We start from the raw sequence: 24,792 nt of genomic DNA, 5'->3' as shown, positions 1-24,792 counted from the left end.
TTCCAGGGAATTCACAAAGGAAAACGTCAAAACCCACCCCCCTCCCCGCATACACATACACACACACACACACACACACACACACACACACACACACACACAAACAGGGAGGAGACTGGTGTGTCTCAGGAGGAATCGAAGCGTAGGGAATTAAAATTCTGGGATGCCATGACTTTGGGGATATGCTTCTGAATGTTGTGATTTTGTTTTATCCTCTGGAAAGTTGGGCAGGGGGGGTGCATAGTCCTCATCTGCTGCTCGCCACCCTCCAAATAAGGCTCAGTGGCAGAGGTGACATCTAACCCTCCATGGGTAGAGAAGAGAAGGTGGTCAGGAGGGAGTTTGGGGTGGAAATGATGGACAGAAGGAGGCATGTGGTCCCTGCCTTGCAGGTGCAGCAGCCTGGAGGCTCCAAGTGGGGAACAGGGGGCCCTGGGCACCTCACCTTGTGGTCCAGGTTCAGGGGTTTCCCCACAAGTGGCAGCGTGATGAGTTTCTTGGTTCCCTGGCTCCAGGTCCCTGAGAATAAGTCGGCCAAGACTCCATGACCCTTGGCTTTCTCGGGCCATGACAGGAAGCGCTCTCGGACCACCTCGGCCAGCTGTCTGCAGAGAGGGGACACTGGGCGAGCTCAGAGGTGGTCACTGGCCTTCTAGGAGGCGGTTCCCCAATGCCAGTCTACCCTAAACCACCTTCCAGATGCTGGCTGGCTTAGCTGACCACTATTTGTTACCTATTCTTTATCTCTCAGTCGGCCCATCTTACTTTTATTCCTTAAAGAAATTTACTTTAAAAAGGAACATTTGGGGCTTCCCTGGTGGCGCAGTGGTTAGGAGTCCGCCTGCCGGTGCAGGGGATGCATGTTCGTTCCCCGGTCCAGGAAGATCCCACATGCCGCGGAGCGGCTGGGCCCATGAGTCATGGCCACTGAGCCTGCACGTCCGGAGCCTGTGCTCCGCAATGGGAGAGGCCACAGCAGTGTGTATATATATATATATATATATATATATATATATATATATATATATATATGTATATATAAAACAGTGTATATATATATATAAAACAGTATATATATATATACTGTTTTATATATATATATATGGCAGTATATATATATAACTGAATCACTTTGCTGTATACTTGAAACTAACACAAAATTGTAAATTAACTATACTTCAGTTTTATAAAAGGAACAGGGGGCTTCCCTGGTGGCGTAGTGGTTGAGAGTCCGCCTGCCGATGCAGGGGACACGGGTTCGTGCCCCGGTCCGGGAGGATCCCACATGCTGCGGAGCGGCTGGGCCCGTGAGCCATGGCCACTAAGCCTGCGCGTCTGGTGTGCTCTGCAACAGGAGAGGCCACAGCAGTGAGAGGCCCGTGTACCGCAAAAAAAAAAATGATAATAAAAAATAAAATAAAATTTAAAAAGGAACAGGGACTTCCCTGGTGGCACGGTGGTTAAGAATCTGCCTGCCAATGCAGGGGACACGGGTTCGAGCCCCGGTCCAGGAAGATCCCACATGCCGTGGAGCAACTAAGCCCGTGCGCCACAACTACTGAGCCCGTGCACCACAACTACTGAAGCCCATGTGCCTACAGCCTGTGCTCCGCAACAACAGAAGCCACGGCAATGAGAAGCCCACGCACCGCAATGAAGAGTAGCCCCCCCCGCTCGCTACAACTAGAGAAAGCCCTCACACAGCAAGAAGACCCAATGCAGCCAAAAATAAATAAATATATATATATTTTAAAGGTGGAAACCCAAATGTCCACCAAAAAAATAAAACAATAATAATAAAAAAAGGAACATTTGGATTCCTCAATAAGTTAAACATAAAGTAAGTTACTGTATGACCCAGCAATTTCACTCCTGGTTACATACCCCAAAGAATGGAAAAACAGGTTTTCAAACAAAAGATTGTACATGCATGTTCACAGCAGCACTAGTCACAATCACGCAAAGGTAGAAACAACCATGTGTCCATCAACGAATGAGTGGATAAATAAAATGTGGTCCATCCCTACAAGGGAATATTTTCAGCCATAAAAGAATGAAGCACTGGCACATGCTATAACGTGGATAAACCATGAAAATATTATGCTGAGTGAGATAAGCCAGACACAGAAGACCACAATGTGTGTGATTCCATCCATACGAAATTTCCAGAACAGGCAAATCCATAGAGACAGAAAGCAGATTCATGGTTGCCAGGGGCTGGGGGAGGGGGGATGGGGAGTGACTGCTCATGGGGACGGGGTTTCCTTTTAGGGTGGTAGGAATGTTCTGGAAGTAGATAGAGGTGATGGTTGCACATGAGACTATGCTAAATGTCACTGAATTGTTCACTTTCAAATGATGAATGTTATGTTATGTGAATTTCTTCTCAATTTAAAAAAGAAGTTAGTTGTGGGAATTCCCTGGCAATCCAGTGGTTAGGACTCTGTGCTGTCCCTGCCGAGGGCCCGGTTTGATCCCTGGTCAGGGAACTAAGATCCCACAAGCCGCAAGTCTTGGCCAAAATTAAGAAGAATAATGATGATGATGATAAAAGTAAAAAACCAGTTCGTTGTGTTAGAGCTGGTGGTAAACGCTGCACTATGTGGACTTGGTTTCCTGGGAATGGGGAGTGAAGAAGGATCTGGAACAAGGAGGAGCCTGGTCAGTGAGTCCTCGCTCTCGGGGTCCCACCTAGACAGTGTCACCAACCCGCTCGACCTACCTGTGGGCGATGGCCAGGAGTATGAAGCCATCCACGGGCCGCCTGGCCAAGCAGTTACCCAGATCTCGACGAAGCTTCACCCACAGCAGGGGTGGGAAACGCAGCAGCTCTTTGCTGGGCGGGGTCCAGTCTTGGTACACAGCCTGTAGGACCTCGTCATCCAAGGACAGGACATCCTTCATCTCTGCCTCCGAGAGCCCATGCCTGCAGGGAGAAAGGACAGGCATTGGAACACACCTGTGTCTTCTGCACTTGGAGGACTCAGAAGCCGAGGAAGGGACAGCTCTATGGCATCCTGCCCATCACCAAAGTGTTCACCATGGGGATCATTATTTGGACGGTGCCCACGGCCAGCCAGTACCAACACCTGGTTACAGCTGTACCCATCAAGTAAGACGTTTCCTGATCTTTCCTTTTCTCACTCACCTACAGAACCCTGAACCATCCCCTTCCTGACCTCAGAGGAGTCAGACAGCACTGGGAGGGAGAGAGGAGGTAACTTAGGAAAATAATGCAGAAACCACCCCCACGTGTCCTTGCCTTAAAAAGGAAGTGGCTTTAAACAGGATAAGCGTTGAACTGGAATGGACTTCGTAATACCTGTGAGCATTTGCCTGGAAAAACTATGGGACTTGCCGACAAATTTCCTCAGGGTTGGAGAACAATCAGAGTTCATTTCAGAGCAGGTGAGAGAGGGAGGCTGGCTTCTGCTTACAGGGAGTACAAACACCTTGTGTGTGTGTGTGTGTGTGTGTGTGTGTGTGTGTGTGTGTGTTTTCTATAGCTAAGACAGCAAAAGAGATGATTTATTGTACACATGTTACGTTCAGCCACAACTGAGAACAGAACTAGTCCAGAATATCACAGGTCCAGGGCAAAGGAAGGGACCATTTTGATACAAGCAAGGTGGGTCTCTCAAAGGTGGTTGAGGTGATCAGAATGGCCATAGATGTTCCAGATCCACTGAGACAAGTTCTAGACAGTAGGCAAGCAGTCCAACAATTTGTACCAGCGTCCCTGTCCTCTGGCTTCCCTTGTTCCTGTTCCTGTGGCTTCCATGGGTGTACAAGTTTACTTGGACCTCTGCTTCACCTTTCTTCTTTTGCGCTTCAGCCTGAGCATTTGCTTCTTCCACTTTGCTCTCATGGCACAGAGGTTTCTCAGAAGATGGCGCTAAGGCCGAGAGTTGTGGTTTTTTTTTAATTCCTTGATATTGATCAAAGTCTTCATTTTAATCAAAACACTTGCCACATTCTTTACACATATAGAATACCTGCTCACCTGGAATTTTCTGCTGTCCAACGAGGTGGCGATTAACATCAGTATTCTCTGAGATCTCTTCCACTGAGACCGTCTCATCTTTGACAATCACAGGTATGTCGCTGGTGGTGTTCTCCACACTTTCTCCATTGGGGTAGACAGGCCTTCTCCCTAACTTGCTTTTCTCCTCTTGACGGGTCTTTCCAAACCAAAATTCCTGGGAGTCACACCACTGGGGTTTACTTGGTAGCACCATGGTGTGGGCCTGTGTTTCCTCAAAAATTTCCTCCATCAGAATAGAATCTTCTGGGACTTCCCTGGTGGTCCAGTGGTTAAGACCCTGTGCTTCCAATGCAGGGAGCACAGGTTTGATCCCTGGTCAGGGAACTAAGATCCTCCATGCCTTGTGGTGCGGCCAAAAGAAAAAAAAAGAATAGAATCTTCTTTCTCACTCTTCAATACACTCTCGATACAAACCAGGCTTGGGTCTTCTCTTTGTGGTTTCAGGCACAATGGCTTATCCACCAGATAAAAATGGGACATCCCAGCAGGGTTTCGACATGGATTTCCCAGGGAAGCACAGTCCCATACTTCTCTGGCATCACATCACTGTACAGGGCCCTCTGGGCAGGGGCCAGGCGAGTCCATTCATTCTCAGGGAAGCAGACAGCTGCAACCTGGAAGGCCACTGACATCAGTAAAGTACTGGCATGTTTGCTTAACCACTATTCATGGAGTGTCATCTCTGTGCTGTCCTCTGGAGGACAGAGAGCTAGACGCCCATGAAGCTTATCTTCTAGTGCAGACAGCCACATAGAAAATAACAGAAAAAAAAAAACACACACACAAAGAGTTTGGGTAACACCAATTGCTAGGAAGAAGATAAGCCAAATCACATGAAGGAGAGTGACAAGGTGAGTGGTAGGGGAGAGATGCTTCTTGGAGCAGGTGGGTCCCTCTGAGAAGGTGTCACAAGAGCTGGGATTGTGCAGGAGGGAAGGAGCCAGTGTGGGAAAATCTGGGGCCAGGGATGGGAGGCAGCCAGATCCAACAGGCCTTGGTAAGGAGTTTGGATACTTTTCTAAAAGCATTGGGAAGTCACTGGAAGGGTTTAATCAGGACAGAAGAAATTCAGTCTCATTCATGATTTTAAAATCTCATTTCAGACAGATGTTCCTACCAAAACTTGTACAAGAATGTTCACAGCAGCAGTAGTTACAATTGTCAAAAGGTGGAAATAATCCAAATGTCCATCAACAGATGAAAAGATAGAAAAATGTGGTTGCTATGGACTGAATATGTGTGTCTCCCCCAAATTCATATATTGAAGTCTTAATCCCCAAGGTGATGGTATTAGGAGGTGGGGTCCTTGGGAGGTGATTAGGTCATGAGGGTGGAGCCCCCACGAATGAGATTAGTGCCCTTATAAAAGAGACCCCAGAGAACTTGTCCAATGGACCCCTTGTCCATTCTGTCATATGAAGTTTCAGTGAAAAATGACGGTCTGTGAACCAGGAAGCAGGCTCTCACCAGACACCAAATCTGCTGGTGCCTTAATCTTAGACTTCCCAGCCTCCAAAACTGTGAGAAATAGATTGTTTAGAAAGCCACCCAGTCTTATCGTATTTTTGTTATAGCAGCCCACATGGACTAAGACAGGGGTGTATCCATACAATGGAATATTATTTGACCATAAAAAGGAGCAAAGTGCTGATACACACTACAATACAAATAAACCTTGAAGACATTCTGAGTGGAAGAAACTAGTCACAAAAGACCACATATTGTATGATCTCATTTATATGAAATATCCAGATCAGGATCCATAAAGGCAGATCCATTCGTGGTTGCCAAGGGCTGAGGGAGGAGGGATGGGGAATGACAGCTAACAGGGACAGGGTCTCCTTTCAGTAATGATGGAAACGTTCTGGAACTAGATAGAGGTGACGGTTGCACCACACTGCGAATGTACTAATGTCACTGAATTGTAACACGTTAAAATTTTAACTTTACAGTATGTGAATTTTACCTCAATTAAATAATCTCACTCTGCTAAATGCAATGAGGAATACTGAATTGGCTCCAGGACCAGAAAAAATGATACTGGTGGAAAAATTGGTGAAATCTAAATCAAGTCTGGAGTTGAGATCGCGGTCACGTATCAGTGCTAATGTCCTGGCTGTGACAGCAATGCTGTGGTTATGTTGGATGTTAACATGAGGGGAAATAAGGGGCAGGATCTATGGGAACTCTGTTCAACCTTTTTATCTCCTCTGTAAATGTAAAATTATTTCCAAATAGCAGTTTATTAAAAAAAAAAAGTCTCATTCTTGCCTCTCTGGGGAAGGGGCTTGTTGGAGGATAAACACAGTGACATAGAGACAAGTGAGGGCCTGGGGCACTTGTTCAGGTGGAGACGGGGATGACCTAGGACAAGATAGGGACAGTAGGAATGGGAAAAAAAATGGTTGGTTTAGGATGTGTTAGAGGCAGAGCCAAGAGGACTTTCTGATTATGGAGGGAAAAAGGATGTGGAAGGAGAGGAAACAGGCATGACTCCCGGTTATGCAGAAGGTGACCCCACTAGTAAGAATGGGGGGACTTCCCTGGTGGCGCAGTGGTTAAGAATCCGCCTGCCAATGCAGGGGACACAGGTTCAATTCCTGGTCCTAGAAGATCCCACATGCCACGGAGCAACTAAGCCTGTGTGCCACAACTACTGAGCCCGCACCCTAGAGCCCACGAGCCACAACTACTGAGCCCATGAGCCACAACTACTGAAGCCCATGCACCCAGAGCCCATGCTGCACAAGAAGAGAAGCCACCACAGTGAGAAGCCCGCGCACTGCAACGAAGAGTAGCCCTTTCTCGCCGCAACAAGAGAAAAGCCCGCATGCAGCAACGAATACCCAGTGCAGCCAAAAAGATAAATAAATAATCAATTAAAATTTAAAAATTAAAAAAAAAAGGAATGGGGAATCCTCTGTTGGAGCAGGTTTGGGGGCAAGAGACTTTGCTAGACACAGTCATGAGGTACCACCATGTTTGTGACACCTGCCCCCTCTTAGCCCCTGGCAACCACTAATCTACTTTTTGTGGATCTGACAATACTGGACATTTCACATAAGTGGGATCATATGTCATATCATCTGTGCTCAACACTGACAACCCCCTGCCTGGGGGCATGCCTCAACCTCATCTGTCTAGGCTTCAATAGCAGGAGTCTACAATAGGGGGAAGGAGACTCCAAAGGGACGTAAGAGCAGGTGAAGATCTGTGAACAATCCTGGGCCAGTGCCATTTTCTTGTCCTCCCTAAACCTGCTTAGCTCAATATTAGGACCTGTACCTCTTTGCACCTCCTCATCCAAGTTTGCAGCTGAGTCTCCAAACTCAGCTGGAGGGAGGCAGAGCAGAAAGCCTTCCTCCATTTGTCAGATGGGGAAACTGAGGTTTGTGTATTCATGTCCCTGAATGGCCAGGGGAAGAGGAATTCAATTCCATCCCTGCTCTTAAAGATTTTGTGTCTCATCAAGTCTAGAGCAATGATGTCCAATGTAGTAGTCACCAGCCACACATGGGCGTTTAAAGTTAAAAATTAATAGAATTTAAAATCCAGTTTCTGGATTGCATAAGCTGCCTTTCAAGTGGTCAACTGCCACTGCAGCTTGTAGTTACCACATTGGACAATGAGATACAGAGCATTGCCCTCATCACCAATATTCTATTGGACAGTGCTGGAAAGACTGGGGAATGTGCCCACGGACAGCTGAACCACTAGGTTAAGAGCCCTCCTCCATCCCCAAAGACATTCCTTTGACAATGTGGACACAAGACCTCATCTGCCCCCTTCATGGGACCTGCCTTGCCTGCACTGCAGACCAAACTCTGTGTGTGAGGTCACACAGCCCTGTGTTTGATCCTGGCTGAGGGATCTTGGCCAGTGATGTCCCTTTGCAAGTATGATCTTGTTATTCCTTCCAGAAGCCACACAGAACAGACACTCTCCCAGCTACCCCCCTACAGAGGGGGCTCGGAAAGGCCACAATGCATGCCTAACACAGCATTTCTCAGCCTCTCACTGTTGACACTAAGGGTTGGATCATTCTTTGTTGTGGAGATTGTCCTGTACTTTGTAAGATGTTTAGCAGCATCCCTGGCCTCCACCCACTAGGTGTCACCAGCATGATAGATAGATAGATAGATAGATGAGAGATAGACAGATAGATAGATGATAGCTTATAGATAGGTGTCCATAGATGCATGTATGGATGGATAGACGAATATGATAGATTATAGATAGATAGATATGATAGATTATAGATAGATGAAGTAGATAAATAGATGAATGGATGGATAGATAGGTATTATGGTAGCTGGATAGAGAGATAGCCAGACAGTATCTTTCATGCTAAGCCAGGGTTTCGCACCCCCAGCACTACTGACAACTGGAGCACCATGATCCTCTGGTTGGGGGAGGGTCCTGTGAACTATAGGGTTTTGAGAAGCATCCCAGGTTTCCATCCACTAGATCCCAGTAGCACCCCATCCCCCAGTCGTGACAATGAAAATGTCTCCACTGTTAAGTGTCCACCGGGGGTGGGGGGCACAGAATCTCCCTAGGTAAGAACCACTGGCCCAGAAGTACTCAGATTCTGAGAGCCAGGCTCTCATCACTCTCGGTCAACTCTGTGTGTAAACATAACATATTTTCATGCAACAGGACATACCAAAAATCGCCTCCCCTAGAGTCACCCTCCATAGACCACCTCCCCTACCAGGCAGTAAAGGAGGGTGGTCCTCCACCCCAGGAGGCCCCCAGCTTTACTAACTGGACCAGACATGGGGCCAGGAATGCCAATGGATGTCTATCTCCCCAGATTTTCCAACCAGGACTCAAGAAAGAGCCAGTATGATGGTGCCAGTTCTCCAAAATGGAAGCCCATGATGCCAACAGCAGCTGTGGCAGGCAAGCTACACTTACAGAGGAGAAAGGAAGAGTCTAGAGCAGAAGCCAATGTGCAGAGAGGACCCAGAGGGAGAGGGGATGAGCAACTTCCCTGATTCTGTGGCTTTCTGATTCCCATGACAACCCCACCTTCCGTGTACACTTCATCAGGTTGGCTTGATGGCCCACGCTTTTATTCTGGAACATTCCCTGGTCTGTCTCTGTGCTCTTGTAGAGTCCATGCTGTGGGCATCAATCACAAAATCTGGGGTACAACATGAAATCTGGGCTACCCCTCCCTGGAGTTGGCTATGGGGTAGCCCTGCATCCACTGAGTTTCTCCCATGGCCATGGCATAAAGCCCTTATTTCTAATGTGATAGTGTGAGTGGATTTCTGTTCCTGGCAAATAAACAGACAAATAAAAAGACAAACAGACAAATAAAAAGCCCACTTACTGGGCTGGTCGCTGCCACCTTGATTTGTGGCAAAAGACAAAGGTCCCCCAAGCTGAGAAGAGGTCAACTGCATTTCTAATGCAACTGCATTTCTAATGATGGGCATGAGCGTCTCCCGATGGCTGTTTGCATTAAGGTAAAGCTCTGCTGCTCGGTGTGCCTGCGAATCGGCCTCCGTCCCACCCTCCGTCCCACCCTCACATGGGATGCTGGGTGCCTGTGATGCACACACTCCTCTCTCCTGCTCATTATTTCTGACTCACAATCCACACCTGGCATCTCTGACCATCATGACCCTGGTTTATCGGAGTTTGTTCAGCAACTGCATTTAAACCTTCATTCCTTAAACTCTATAAACACATTGGAATTGGGTTTTCCTATTGCTTTTTGCTGATTCCCATGCTACAAAGCCTGGAATTAACTGTAGACCCAGGCTTGTGGTCAATTCTTCAGAGAAGTTTGCTTTAAAAAGATTTTTTCTGAGATATCTGCACACATTGCTTATTAATTACAAAGGGGTATGTTGCAAATTTGTGGTAGGAAAAAAATGCACAAGAAGGATCAAACACCATCCAAGTTTAACCTGAATGTCATCATGAGGAGACATCAGATCAACCCAGATACAGTGTACCGACTCCCCTCCACCCCCAGGTGCGTTCCTGGTAGCATCAACATCGCCAGGGAGCCTGGGAGAAATAAAAGATCCCAGGCTTCACCCCCAGACCTGCTGAATCAGAGTCTTTATTCAAAAACAAGACCTGAGATACATATACCCATTGAGGCTTAAGGAGTGCTGAGCTACAGAAGAGCTAGTCTGTACTCTTCAAGAGGACAGAGAGTGGAACATTCCAGATTAAAGGAGGCCAAAGAAACTTGACAGCTAAATGCAACATGTTATCCTGGATTGGATCCTGGGATGGGGGCAAGGGGAGGGGACAGCTATAAAGGACATTTTTGAGACAATTGGTAAATTTTGACTATAAACTGTGTATTAAATAATATTACTGCATTTATGATACGTTTTCTGAGTTTTAAAATTGTCTTGTGGTGATGTGGGGTTCTGATTGCCCTTGTTCTTAGGATATATGTGATGTATTTAAGGGTGAAGGGGAATGACGCCTGTAATGAATTCTCAAATGGTTCAGGGAAAAATTTTGTTTGTGGGGGGGTGTGTGGATAGACAGAGACAGATAGATGAATGGATAGATAGAAGATAGATAGAAAAATGGAAAGAAATAAAGAGAGAGAGGGAGAGGAGAGAGAGATGGAGGGAGGGATGTAGGAAGGAAGGAAAGGAGAGATAGGAAAGGGAGAGAGGGAAAAAGGAAAAGGGAGAGAGAGAAAGCTAATATGGCAAATTGGTGATTGTGGGGGGAAGAAGTATGGCAGTATTTCTCAACGAGGACCTATCCTGCCTTCAAGGGACACTTGGCAATGTCCTGAGACATTTTTGGTTGTCCCAGCTGGGGGGATACTACCAGCATCTAGTGGGTAGAGGCCAGGGATACTGTTCAACATCCTACAGTGCACAGGATGGCCCTACACACTGCAAAGGATGATCTAGCCCCAAATGTCAATAACACCAAGGCTGAAAAATTCTGCTCTATGAGAGTTCTCGGCACTATTTTTGCACTATGGGAGTTCTTCCTCTAGTCTATAATTTGAAAGTATTTCTAAGTAAAACGTTTTCTGAAGAAATACTCTAGACAAATGCATAGAGACAGATTAGTGGTTGCCAGCGGCTGGGGGTCGGGGAAGGGGAGTTACTGCTGACGGGGACGGGGTCTCCTTGTGGGGTGAGGAATTGTTCTGGAGATGGATAGCGGTTGCCTAATACTGTGAATGTACTAAATGCTGCTGAACTATACGCTTTAAATGAGTGAAAATTATGATACGAATTGGACTGGGTTGAATAGTGTTCCCCAAAATGTGTACCCACGGGGAAACTGTGAATGTGACCTTGTTTGAAACCAGTCTTTGGGGAAGTAGTCAAGTTAAGATGAGGTCATACAGAGACAGGCTGGGACCTGCGACCTGGGACCCTTTGCTGCAGTGCTTGCACCTGGCCAAATGTCTCTTCCAGCAACAAAATACAAAGAAACCATAAGGGACTAAAAAGAACTGCGCGCACGCACAGTTGGGAAAATTATGGACAACAAGATACAAAAAGACCAAAAACCCAGTTGCCACTTCTGAAGAGCCGGGAGCGAAAGCAGGGTACTGAGCATGCCCCCTGCCCACAACCCCACCAGAGGGGTGGGCAAACAACCTAAGCCGCCCCTCTGGCTCGACCCCTGGACCTGCCCCTACCCTCACCCCATATACGGAACAAACTCACTCCCCCCTCAGGGAGTGAGCAAGCAGGGGAACCTGTTACCTGTTCTCCTTCCCCTCTGCCTTGCCTGAATTTCTTTTCTGGCCTCTTATCAATTTCTGTTGATTAAGAAGGCCAAGAGGGCTTCCTTGGTGGCGCGGTGGTTGAGAGTCCGCCTGCCGATGCGGGGGACATGGGTTCGTGCCCCGGTCCGGGAAGATCCCACATGCCACGGAGTGGCTGGGCCCGTGAGCCATGGCCGCTGAGCCTGCATGTCCGGAGCCTGTGCTCCACAACGGGAGAGGCCACAACAGTGAGAGGCCCGCGTACCGCAAAAAAAAAAAAAAAAAAGAAGGCCAAGAACCTTAGTTGGTAACAATACTGGATGCAAGTGGGCCCTAATCCAATGAGTGCTGTCTTTCCAAGAAGAGGGAAATTCAGACAGAGAGACACACAGGGAGAAAACCAGAATGTGGTCAGAGGTGGAGATTGGAGTGATGCGTCTACAAGCCAAGGAATGATGAGGGTTGCCAGCAACACCAGAAACTAAGAAAAAGGCCTAGAACGTATTCTCCTTTAGGGGCTCCGGAGGAAGTGTTGTTCAGCTGACACCTTGATTTCAGACTCTGGCCTCCAGAACCACGAGAGAATAGACTTCCATTGTTCTAAGCCACCCAGTTTGTGATTTTGTTATGGCTGCCCTTGGAGAAGAATGCATGTGTTCTATCTCAATTCAGAAAAGAGTGAAAACAACAGAGACTCACCGGGAAGACACAATGTATAGCCCAGCACTCAGGCCACCAGGAGCTGCCCACGTGTCTGCTCCAGGTGGGCACACAGCTGGTGCATCGCCTCCTTAGCAGTGGAGGCCAGAGGGGCCGGCATGGTGAAGGAGGCCCATTTCCGGGCCTCCTCGAAGGCCAGCCTCAGCCGCCCTGGGTGCCCACACTCTGGGAGGCTGGTCCAGAGCAGGTCCCTCTGCATCAGGCTCAGCGTCCTCCTCGAGGCGGCCAGCAGGAGCTGAACCACCTCTTGTCCTTTGTTTCCAGAGAGGGGTTTCACCTCCCAGTAAGCACCTGGGTCCGTGAGCACCTGCCGCATAGTGTCTAAAACGCCCCGCTGTCCTGAGCAGACTGAGAGGATGAGGTGGCCTCTTGGGGGGCACTTGGGAGGCAGCCAGGGGACCCTCCGAGCACGGTGGACAGAGGCTACCTCATCCACCGAATCCAGCAGGATCACAAGGGACTCAAAGTTTCAGCAGGAGATGGTGTGGAGGAGGGTGTGGAAAAACTGTACCACCCTGGTATGGGCCTCCAAGACCTGGGCAGGGGGCAGGGGTAGCCCATAGGCCAGGCACACCTGGAAGCAGATGCTCTGGAGCAGGCCTCGGGCGTCGGAGCTCATCTGTGACGTCCCCAGAAACCACAGAACGGTCACTGTCTTGTGGCCAAGCAGCCCTGGCATTTGCTCAGCCAGCTTGCACATCAGAGCAGTCTTTCCGATGCCCGGGGGTCCAAAAAGCACCAGGGGTGGGTGGGGGTGGCCGTCGCTCTGCTGGAGCCGCTACCCCAGCTGGGTTAGGAGCTCCTGGTGCCCACAGAAGGTCTGGGGGGCCTCGGCACTGAGCCCCAGGTGGTGGCGGACCTCCTGACAGAGCCAAGCCAACTCCTGCCTGCCTGCCTCCAGTTTCTGGAGGCACTCGAGGACCTGATGGTTAGCCCTGGCCACAAACTGCTCCCCCAGCTCCTTTGGGTACCGTCCATGAGCCTTGTTTGGGGGGGGGGTCCACCAGGTCTTGTCTCCATGCCAGGTGGTGGGCCTTGAGAACTCTGGGCTGCATGTCAGCGATGCGCTCCTTGAGGCTGCTGAGAAGGTTCTGGGCGTCTGTGTCCAGGCAGCCGGCTGCAAGCTGGTCCACTATCTTGAGGGCGCAGACCTCCAGGATGTGTTTGTTGAGGTCTTGGATATCTCTCAGGAAGACGATTGCCCCCTGGTCCCAGTCTATTGCGTTCAGCAGGTCCCGTTCTATTTCCCCCTCGATGGCTGCAAAAGTGGAGGAGATGGGAAGTGAGTGTGGTCAGCATTATGTCATCAGTTGGCTCGAATGGGAGCACTTGGTAGACACATTCCAGGGATGGAAACATTGGTTCTCAAGCTTAGTGTGTTTCAGAGTCACCTGGCATAACCACAGACAACATGCAAACGAATGCACTCCAGTGTTTTCCAATAAAACTTTATTTACAAGAACAAGCAGTGGGCCAGGTTTTGTCCTTGGGCCATGGTTTGCTGACCCCCGTCCCAGAGCATGCAGCAGCTGCCCTGAGGACCTGTATTTTCCAGAGCCAAGAGCTCACACTGACTTCTCCCTGGAGGCCATTGTTTTGAAATAGCAGTCAGACTTGAGGAGTTATTTTTGAAGCCTCCCTGGGCTCAGCAGAGGATCCCAGCTCTCTAGCTGAGCGAGTCAGGCCCTTGGAGACAGGACTCAGTCTCAGAGCCAAAGACAAGAACCACTCAAAAGTCCTCCTTGGACTGACCTCACGTGCCCCTCAGCCCCATGAGTGAAGGTCAGAGACGAAGGCAGCTAACAGTCCCCAAACAGGTTCCTTCTTGGACACATTTTGGCATGAACTAATCCAATACCATCTGTTCTGCCACCAGCAGGCTGTGTGACCCTAGGCAAATCACTGCACCTCTCTGAGTCTCTGTTTCCTCCCTTGTAACATGGGTGTACTAGTCCAACCTTGAAGGGACTGTTGTGAGGATTTTCTATGAAATAATGCTTGTGAAAAGCTGAGCACCTTATCCTGAAGGAACAAAACTAAACTCAAAAGTTTACAGTCTGTGATCTTATCTTCTATGATATGGTTGAAATAACAAAATAAATGAGATGGAGATGGGTTAGTGGTTACCAGTGCTGGGGTTTGTGGGAAGCGGTGAGAAAATTGCAGAGAAGGAAATGGGCGAGACAAACATACACACACACACACACACACTCACACACACAAATGGTGTTTGTACAAGTGTGCTCTCTCTGGATTGTGACAATATCCACTTCCTGGTTGTGTAATAATATTGCACTCTAGTTTTGCAAGATGTTACCTTTGGGGGAAAAATGGGTAAAGGATACCTCTTCTTCCTTTTTTTTTTTTTTTTCTTTTGGCAATTTCCTATGAATCTCTATTTCAAGATAAAAATTAAAAAAAAAAAAATTGAGCGAGGTGCCTGGAAAATAATATGCTCTGAAGGTGCCGTCCATGACGTGCCCCTGAACTCCACAACTGTTTGTGCTTTCTGCTGACGTCAAGGAGTTTCTATTTGTTCTTTCAAGTGGGACTTCTTAATGGGCGAGGTTTGACATGATTGCTTAGAGAGCTCATTGTTGGATGAGATCACGGCCGGGACAAGACCCTTTAGATCCCTATAATGACTCCATTAGGTACTACCTCTGACTAGTTCCATTTTACAGATGACGAAAAGGAGAGTCCAAGCTGCCCAAAGTCAATAGGGCTGGAAAGGGGCAGGGCTGAGATGTAAATCCCGGCCCATCCCATACTTGACCCCAGACGCTGATTACAGTCCCGATGTCAGACATCTCTATGAGAGCAATTAGCTCACTTGGCTTTGTGTCACAGAGCAAGCAATAGCAACATGGTAAGTGCACAAGAAACAGTAGCCTTAACATTATTATCCATATAAAAGTGTATTCAAAATTGATATGTCAGGACTTCCCAGGTGGTACAGTGGTTAAGACTCTGTGCTTCCAACGCAGGGGGCGTGGGTTCGATCCCTGGTCGGGGAAGTTCCGCATGTCGCACAGTGGGGACAAAAAAGAAAAAATTGGTATGTCATTACTAACCTTAACCAAAGGGTCAAGGTTAGGATCACCTGTGATGTCAAGTAGGCCTCAGGTACCCCTGATACGGTGGGATGGGGAGGGAACTTTACCTCTGCAGTCTTCCTCCCCAAAACCTATAATCCCAATTTAATCATGAGAAAATACCAGCCAAGCCCAGATTGAGGGACATTCTACAAAAGACCTGGCCAGTACTCCTCAAAATCAGTCAAGGTCATGAAAAACAAGGTCATGAAAAACTGTTACAGATCGGAGTAGCCTAAGGAGACAAAGGACTAAATACAATGTGGGATCCTGGGACAGAAAGACATTGATGGGAGAACTGAGGAAACCCAAATAAAGTCAGGAGTCTAGTTACCAGTCATGCACCAATACTAAATACCGATGTTCATTTCTGAGTTCTGGTAAATGTACCTCAGTCACGTAAGATGTTAGCATTGCGGGAAGCTGGGTGAAGAACCTTCGGGAACTCTACACTATCTTTGTAGCTTTATAATGTTGTAACTTTTTGGTTCATCTAAAATTATCCTGAAATAAAAATTTTAAAAATTGGTATGTCTTTACTAGAATGTATATATATAATAGATAATAATCATATATTTTAATAAAATTAAAATACTATTAATAAATATCACTACATTCAATATCTTTAACTAAATCAATATATTTAATATGTTGATAAAATGAATTCATATATTTTATAATGTGGGTAATATAAATTCATATATTTAATATTTTTGATAATATAAATTCATATATTTGATAATATAGATAATAGAAATTCATATATTTAATAGTGTGGGTAATATAAATTCATACACTTAATAGTGTGGGTGATATAAATTCATATATTTAATAGTTTGGGTGATGTAAATTGACATACTAATAATCCATAAGCTGACATTACTAACTCATAAATAATAATAAGAACCGATCTCTTGCTGACAGCCTGCAGTGGGGCGATGGCTCGATCACAATGCATTTTTAGAAAAACCTTTCTGGTAGCCAGTGTGGAGGATGGAGAGGGCAGAGGACAAGGCCAGGGATGAGAGGTAAGGGACCAGCTGGGAGCTGGGTGGTGGACTCAGACAGTCACAGGGGGGAATCCCTATTCTCCCACTTGGGCAAAAGAGACTCCTTCTTCCTCTGCCTCAGTTTTCACCTCAGAGGCAGGTACATTGATGAAGGATGACTCCTCAGCAGGGGACGGCTCTCGACTAACACAGGGTGACCCACTCTTCCAGTTTTCCTGGAACTGTCCTGGGTTTGGCCCTAAAAGTCCAGCATCGTGGGAGTGGCTCAGTCCCAGGCAAACAGGTATGGGGTCATCGTAGTACACGTGCCCCAAAGCCAGGAGCCTGCTTGGGAAAAGGAAAGGAGCCAGGGAAGGAGAGAAGAATCCTAAGAGACTGAAATTAACCAGGACTTGACTTAACTCTGTTGGATCAGAAAAATAATCTTTCTCAGAACTAGGGCTCCAGGAGCTAGGTTGGTTTGGCATTTATAGAAATGCAGACTGTGGCATTTGGACAAAACGTGATGTGTATTTTAAACGGGTGGATGTTTCCTGGGGACCCGCAAGGGGAGTCCCGGCAGCCTCACCTGACCGGTGGTAGCGGTGCCACTTCTCCTGAGTGATGAGGCCCAACCTGCCGGCCTCCTGGGCTCCAGAGCGCAATGCAGAGATCAGGGTGGCCTCCTCGGGCCCACGGGCCTCCCCGCTGCCCAGGGTCTGCAGCAGGTGGGTGGGGGGAACGGCGTTCTTGTCTGTCCGGAAGCGTCGTGCCACCAGCTCCAGGTCACGTGGCCTGGCGCTCAGCTGAGCTGAGCTCGATTTTTCCTTTTTCCACTCCTCTTCCTCGATCAGCGAGGGGATGGGACGGGGGCCGTACTGGTCACCTACGAGGGCCTGGAGGAGACAGGGGTGTGGGGAGTAGAGGTTCAGATCTTGGCTTGGGCACTTAGATCTGTGACCCTGGGTGAGGCATGCCGAGCCCTTAAAGTGGTCCTGGTGGTTGTACCATGGAGGCAATCATATTAAAGTAAGCAGATAGGTTAGTGGGTCCCCAGAGGAAGAGTACCAGCAATGGCTCTCTTGACGTGAGAGAAACCATTTTGGCCTAAGCCGTTTTGTGATCTAAGCCTGGCTGCAATGCTTGTCCTTGAACACATCTCAGTAATCAATGATCTTAAGGGAAGTGAGGGAATGCAGGAATAATGGAAAAGCAGTCAAGAAACAATAGTCCAGTGATAAAAAGAGTCCCAGCTCCTCGTCAAGGGATATACATATAATATATCTTTGAGTTCTGCAGGAACTAAGACCCCTACCCAAGTGGAGGGTAGAATGATGACGTGGACCCCCCTGACTTCAATCAACTAAAACTTGGACTCTGTGAACCTTTGCCCCAATTCTATGCTGAAGTCTCCTCTGCTCAAGCCCCTTCATGAATATACATGTACCCTGAGCTTCAAACTTCCCCAGTTTTGCTGTTCGGGGAGACACTGCTTTGGGAAAGGTCCCTGGTGTTCCCCTTACTTGCTGCAAGTCATAATAAATCCTTCTCCTGATCTTCCACTCGTGAGTGAAACAATATTGCCTGCCATGCCAGTAAACAAAGGATCTTGCAGCCATTGAACCATCACGTTACAGCCTCCCCAATGGTGAGCCCTGAGGAAACTCAGGAGGGAAACAGGGTGCCTGCCGTCAAGGGGTCCGCCACTGCAGCCACCCCCAAAGATGCACCCTGAGGAGACTCAGGATGTGAAAACACAGGATGCTGGCCCCAGGTAGCTGAGGTGCATATCAAAGGAATAATTTCAGTGAGCCCAAACTCTTGCATCTTCCCATACATAGGAAAGCAATAAATTCCTTAACTTAAGATATCTGGTTTTCTTTAACAGTAACCTTTTGATATTCTTACTACATGGTCTTCGTTGCAAAAACTCCTATCTGTATATCCTGGCTTCTCCTTTTCTTCTTTGGAGCAGTCTCTCTGTGTTATTTGAGATGCTGTCTCCCAGGCTTGAAGTCCTAAGAATGTCCACCAAATAAAACATAACTCAACTTTTAGGTTGTGCATTTTTTTTTCAGTCGACATGATTTATCTAAGGATCTTAAACGGGAAGACTATCCTGGATTATCAAAGTGGGCCTGAAATGTAATCCCAAGAGTCCTTATCAAGAGACAGGCAGAGGAAGATTTGACGCAAATAGAAAAGGAGAAGAAGATGCTGTGACAACAGAGGCAGAGACTGGGGGAGTGCAGCCACAAGCCAAGGAATACCTGGAGACCCCAGAAGCTGGAGAAGACGAGAAGATTCTCCCTGAGAAAGCTAGGAAGGAGTGCGACCCTGCTGATGCCTTGATTTCAGACTTCCGGCCTCCAGATTGTGAGAGAATAAATTTCTGTCGTTTTAAGCTCCCTGCCCCCCACATTTGTGGTCATTTGTTATGACAGCCACAGGAAACACCTTGTTTGCCTATTACTAAGTGCTGGCTTGTCCCAACAGTAGAGCTGTGACAAGAATGAAGGCCTCCCTTGGCTCTGCCCAAATCTCACGCTCTGATGTGGCCCTGCGGGCAGGACTGTCCCCAGTAGCAGCCAGGGAGCAGGGCCAGATGGCGGGGGGGAGGTGAACATGGGTCTCCAAAGTGCCGGGTGGATCCTGTCTTTAGAATTTGATATTTTGTTCCTCATGGATTTGGGGGGTCAATTTTGATATTAAAAATAAACATTGCATTAAAATATTAATTATCTTGATAACTAAGATTTTGGAAGGATTTGCAAGGTCCCTGGGCCGTTTGGGCCTGGGGGAAAGCTCAGAGATCATCCTCCCTCCTATCCCCCATCCCTCATGCCACCTGGAAGCTGCATTGTGCTTTTTTTTTTTTTTGGAAAAACCAGAAATTGTATTTTATCATCACTCCTCTGCTTACAAAAACAAATAATAAAACGTCTATGAAGGCTTTCCATGACACTTAACATAACCCTTAGCTTTGGCCCGTAAGGCCCCTGTGAATTGGTTCCCGCCTCCCTGTCTCTCCAAGTTTATCTTGTACCACTAATCCCCTTTTCCATTTTGCTTCTGTCACATTGACCTTTCTGTTTCTATAATAAATGTGCTCATTCTCACCTCGAGCTTTCACAGGTGCTGATCCCTCTGCATTGTGCTCTTTTTTTTTTTTTTTGCGGTACGCGGGCCTCTCACTGTTGTGGCCTCTCCCGTTGCAGAGCACAGGCTCCGGACGCACAGGCTCAGCGGCCATGACTCACGGGCCCAGCCGCTCTGCGGCATGTGGGATCTTCCCGGACTGGGGCACGAACCCGTGTCCCCTGCATCGGCAGGCGGACTCCCAACCACTGTGCCACCAGGGAAGCCCTGCATTGTGCTTTTGATTGCCTGCAATTTGAGTTGCAAAATCGAATTCTTCCTGGAGTTCATTTTCTCCCCACCTCCCTTTTTTCTTTACAAAATTTTTTTCTTTTCTTTTTTCTTTGAAACACAACAAAATGATCAATCATCAGGCTCAATCATCAGCAAAATTAGAAGACTGGAAAAAAAATGTGTGAAGGAGATACGTAAGCCAGATGATACGGCCTTTCAAACATTAGGATGTATTTTAAAGCAATAATTAAAATTGGTAACTATACTCAACACTTTAATAACCTATAAGGGAAAAGAAACTGAAAAAGAATATATATGTATAACTGAATCACTTTGCTGTACACCTGAAACTAACACAACATTGTAAATCAACTATACTTCAATAAATAAATAAATTAAATTAAGTGGTTCAAACTTCCAGTTGTAAGATAAATATGTCCCGGGGAGGTAATGTACAACATGATGAATGTAGGTAACACTGCTGTAGAGTATATCTGAAAGTTGCTAAGAGACTAAATCCTAAACATTCTCATCCCTAGGGAAGAACATTTTCCTTTTTCATATCTATATGAGCGGGTGGGTGTTAACTGAACTTATTTAATAATCATTTCACAACACATATAAGTCAAGTCATCATGCTGTACCCTTTCAGTGCTACATGTCAATTATATCTCAATAAGATTGGAAAAAAAAAGAAAAATTGACGCCAACATACAAAGAGAAGTATAGAACAAAAGAATGAAAACACAATGGTAACTGTATAGATAAAACTTGATACATAATAAAGAAAGCTTTTCGCATCTGCTGCCAGGTCTTAGTCTTTTGTTTGAAGGAGACAATCTCTAAGGCGGCACTAGAACTTCTGGAAGTGCTGGAAGTGTTCATATCCTTGCTGTCCAATTTGCTGGCCACTTGACACAAGTGACAACTGAACCACTGTAATGTGGCTGGTGCAACCTAGGAGCTGAAATTTTCATTCTACTTGACTTTAATTCATTTAAATTTAAATCACCACATGTGGTTCATGGCTACCGCATTGGGCAGTGCAGTTTTAAGGCCAAACAGGCCTCATCTATTTGTCTTTGTTTCCCTAGAAAACCGTTTTCATATGGGGACCACCCTCTCCTAATTCCTACATTCTTATCTCCAGGAGAGGTTTATCTGGGAGCTGCTCAAAGCTTCTTTGTGATGAAGATGTATTGGGCAAAGCTACTTTCCTGACTTTTTTCCTCTGTACTTTCTAGGACAGGGGTAGGCAAATGTTTCCAACAAGGGCCAAATAGCCAATATTTTCAGCTTTGCAGGCCAGACGGTCTATGTGGCAACTACTGAACGCTGCCATTGAAGCTGGGAAGCAGCCTTGGGTGATACGTAAATGAATGGGTATGGCCGCGTGTCAATAAAGCCTTATTTATAAAAAACAGGTAGGGGGCCGGATTTGCCCCATAGACTGTGGTTTGCTGACCCCTGCTCTAGGATTTATGAGCCAAAATGCCATAGTTCTTGGTGTATCTGAAACTTGGTGATGTAATAAATCAAAACCCTGGAATATCATTTGCTGGTCATAACCCAAACCATTAAATGTGAGCTGGGGGTTGTTCTGGTGTCAGAGGGAATGTAGTTGGGGACGAGAGAAGACCTTGATTGGTCTCACCTAGGGGGGGAGTTTGCCCCTGAGGCAGGCTCCAGATAGGGCCACAGAGTCTGCTCCCAACACCATGGGGCACATTGGAGAAAAAAATTTTCGATACCCTGTAGATTTCCACTTTCTCTATGGCTTTCTAGGACCTCAACGTTCCCCAGACAAAGTGAATGAGGTGAAAAACCCGGGGGAAGTTTCGGTGCAAATTCTAAGATCCCTTTGGGCTTCAACACTCTGCTCTCCAACTCACCTGCTGCTTCTACTTGACTGCTAATGTCTGGATCCCAGCTAGCTCCGCAGAAAAATGAATGCTGTGATTGATTAGCAATGTCTGCCACAGGCAGGCTACGATGATTGGGTATGATAGCAGAAATGCCACCCACTTCCCTCCACTGATGGGTCTGGATAAGAAGTAGGGGCCATATCCTGGTGGTGGAATGAGAAGTAAGAGCTAATCCATCCCTCCCAAGAGACTCACAACAAAAGCTGGCCCTATGGATGTTTTCTGACACCAGCCAAGCTCCTCCAAGCAGAGTTCCGTGGTCATGTGGTTGGTGGCCTCTGTGTTCCGAATACCCCACCTCAGATCAACCACCTGGAAATAACAAGCGTGGGTTTGTCAGGAAGGTGGTAAGATGGGTGATTTTTTTTTTTAATTCCCTTTGATAAAGGTGTAAAATTTCTTCAGTAATTAAAAAAATTTTTTAATTAATTAATTTATTTATTTATGTATTTATTGGTTGGTTGGTTGTGTTGGGTCTTTGTTGTTTCTCTAGTTGCAGAGAGTGGGGTCTACTCTTCATTGTGGTGTGTGGGCTTCTCACTGAGGTAGCGTCTCTTGTTGCGGAGCACAGGCTCTAGGCCTGCAGGCTTCAGTAGTTGCAGCACGCGGGTCTAGGGCATGTGGGCTTCAGTAGTTGTGGCGTGTGGGCTCAGTAGTTGTGGCACACGGGCTTAGTTGCTCTGAGGCATGTGGGATCTACCCGGACCAGGGATCGAACCTGTGTCGCTTGCGCTGACAGGCGGATTCTTAACCACTGTGCCACCAGGGAAGTCCCTCTTCAGTAATTTTTGATAGCCTCTCCTCAAAGAGGGATATCTGGATCAAAAGAATTTGAATGACCCCCATAATCCCAGTGTAATCATGAGAAAAATATCTGACAGACCCAGATTGGAGACATCCTGCAGGACACCTGGGCAGTTATCCCCAAGACTGTGATGGTCATGAGTACAAAGGAGAAGACCAAGGAGCTGTCCCAGCCACAGGAGAGTGGGAAGCTGTGACAACTAAACGTAACAGGGTTCCCTGGCCGGGGTCCTCAACCAGAGAGGGGACACGAATAGAAGACCTGGTGACAGTCAAATAAAGTCCAGAGGTTGCTTAGTGGTAACGTCCCGATGTCCATTTCTTAGTTATGACAAACATGCCCCAATAATAGATGTTTACAATATAGGGGAAGAAGTAGGTGTGGGGCATATGGGAACTCTGTACCATAGGCAACTTCCCTGCAAATCTAAATTCTGAACTCAAAAATTTACTTAAAAACATTAAAAAAATTTTTTAAAGAGCTCGGGCATTTTCAAACTGTTCCTTTTTAAACAAGGACGTGTCCACACTTGTTCGCAGAGCTTTCTTTGCAAAGGAGGTTTTCGTTTGGCCAGAATCAGATGTGGCGAAGTCTCCTTGGCAACCGCACGCTTGTGGTCCATTTTTGCCTGCTAGGCAGAGGCCGGCCAGGCAAAAGGGTTCAGTTCAAGTAGTGAAGCTGACCCCACAGAAAGCTGGGTGAGGAGAGGGGGATGGGAATCAGAATGCTCCCTGCCTTCCTAAATTCCTTTGTGCAGAGGGAAAGACATAAAATTCCTAATAAACTACAGCATGGGGTGAAAGGAGTACAGTACTGGATGTGGCTGGAGGAGGAAGGGGAGAAGGAAAAAGTGTCAGCCACCAGCTCTGGGCAAGAACCTTCATCTCTCTGGGCCACTGTCTCTCCAACTGCGTCTTGAGGATGTTTACTGTGTTAGCCACACAGCACCTGGTGGACATTAAAGGGATGAACACGGGGTGTTTCATCGGTGCTCAGCACCTATGTTTTCCTTTTTCGTGTCTCTGCCAATGAACTATGTCTCATGATCAGTGGCGGGCAAAGTCAAATGCCCATCACAGCACTGCTTCTTTCTTAGTAATATATAAATGCTGGTGGGGGCCGTTGGTGTGATGGATGACAGTTGTAAATGGCAAGGAGGCAGCATCACCTGGGACTCCAAAGACAGTTTGTTGGTTTCCGCTTGGAAATGTGCAGGCAGCCACATCCCCGCCCTGGGATCGGTGCACTCTATTTGGGGCCCGTGGTGACTGCCCAGCTGGTACACCATTAGTGTCCCAGGAAAAAGGCACGTCTCACCCGCCCGCCCACCCCGGATATCCCACGGCCCTCTTAGATGCCCCCGAAGCTGCCCCAGTGCAGGGAGAGCCCGGGAAGGCAGGACAAAACAACAACAAAAGTGACACGCCCAAGGAGCAGGGTCGCAAGGCAGCCACTCTTAGTACTTTGCCGTACCACCTGTGCTGACCGCAGTGCCTGTGGCCACGACCCCTCCACTCTCCTTTTTTAAGAAGACTTTAAGCCTCCGTGGTGTAACGCTGGCACAGGGTCCCTCTAAGCAAAGAGCCCGTGTGACTGCCCGGGTGGCACACCCTCGTTCCCTGACGCTGAGGCAGTGAGGAACAGTCGGGCAATTACCTCGGACATCAGGCCGTGCTTCTGGCAGAAGGTCTGTACTACGGGGTAGGCGGTGCTCTGTAGGGCTTCCCTCTCTGCATCCGCATCTGCAAGGAGTGGCATGGAGGATATGAATAGGAAGAACCCAGAACTCTTCCCTGCCCCACGGCTCTGCTTTTAGCCTCATTTGCTCCCACCAAGGCTGGGACCCTTCACAGTGAATCAAAAGCCACAAAAAACAGGAGGAAAACCAGAAAGACCAACTACGCCCAGGACTTTCCTGTTGTTACTGCTAAAAGTCCCACATCCCAGGAAACCTCTCAGTTCCAGCTAACCAGGATGGTTGGTCACCTCAGGTTAGAATTGCCAGATAAAATACAGGACACCCAGTTGATTTACATTTCAGATAAACGATGAAAAACTTGATAGCCTAAGTATAGCCCACTCCATAGATCCCAGAATTTGCATGTCTGATAAGCCCTGTTC

The 24,792-nt window shown here is 47.4% G+C and overlaps 1 protein-coding gene across 1 annotated transcript in view; it reads right to left on the bottom strand.

Annotated features, from left to right (window-relative positions):
- The window catches only part of NWD1 (NACHT and WD repeat domain containing 1), a 54,123-nt gene extending 29,716 nt beyond the window's left edge, over window positions 1-24,407 (bottom strand). Inside the window, 9 exon segments of the mRNA XM_033855094.2 lie at window positions 446-605; window positions 2,723-2,926; window positions 4,574-4,652; window positions 12,465-13,482; window positions 13,484-13,743; window positions 17,159-17,465; window positions 22,062-22,178; window positions 24,328-24,371; window positions 24,374-24,407. Coding sequence (XP_033710985.1) covers window positions 446-605; window positions 2,723-2,926; window positions 4,574-4,652; window positions 12,465-13,482; window positions 13,484-13,743; window positions 17,159-17,465; window positions 22,062-22,178; window positions 24,328-24,371; window positions 24,374-24,407 — 2,223 coding nt within the window.
- Window positions 24,408-24,792: the final 385 nt, after the last annotated feature.

Source organism: Tursiops truncatus, chromosome 3 (assembly GCF_011762595.2).
Source record: "Tursiops truncatus isolate mTurTru1 chromosome 3, mTurTru1.mat.Y, whole genome shotgun sequence".
Lineage (NCBI taxonomy): Eukaryota > Metazoa > Chordata > Mammalia > Artiodactyla > Delphinidae > Tursiops > Tursiops truncatus.
This window is presented reverse-complemented; position numbering and strand designations above follow the sequence as displayed.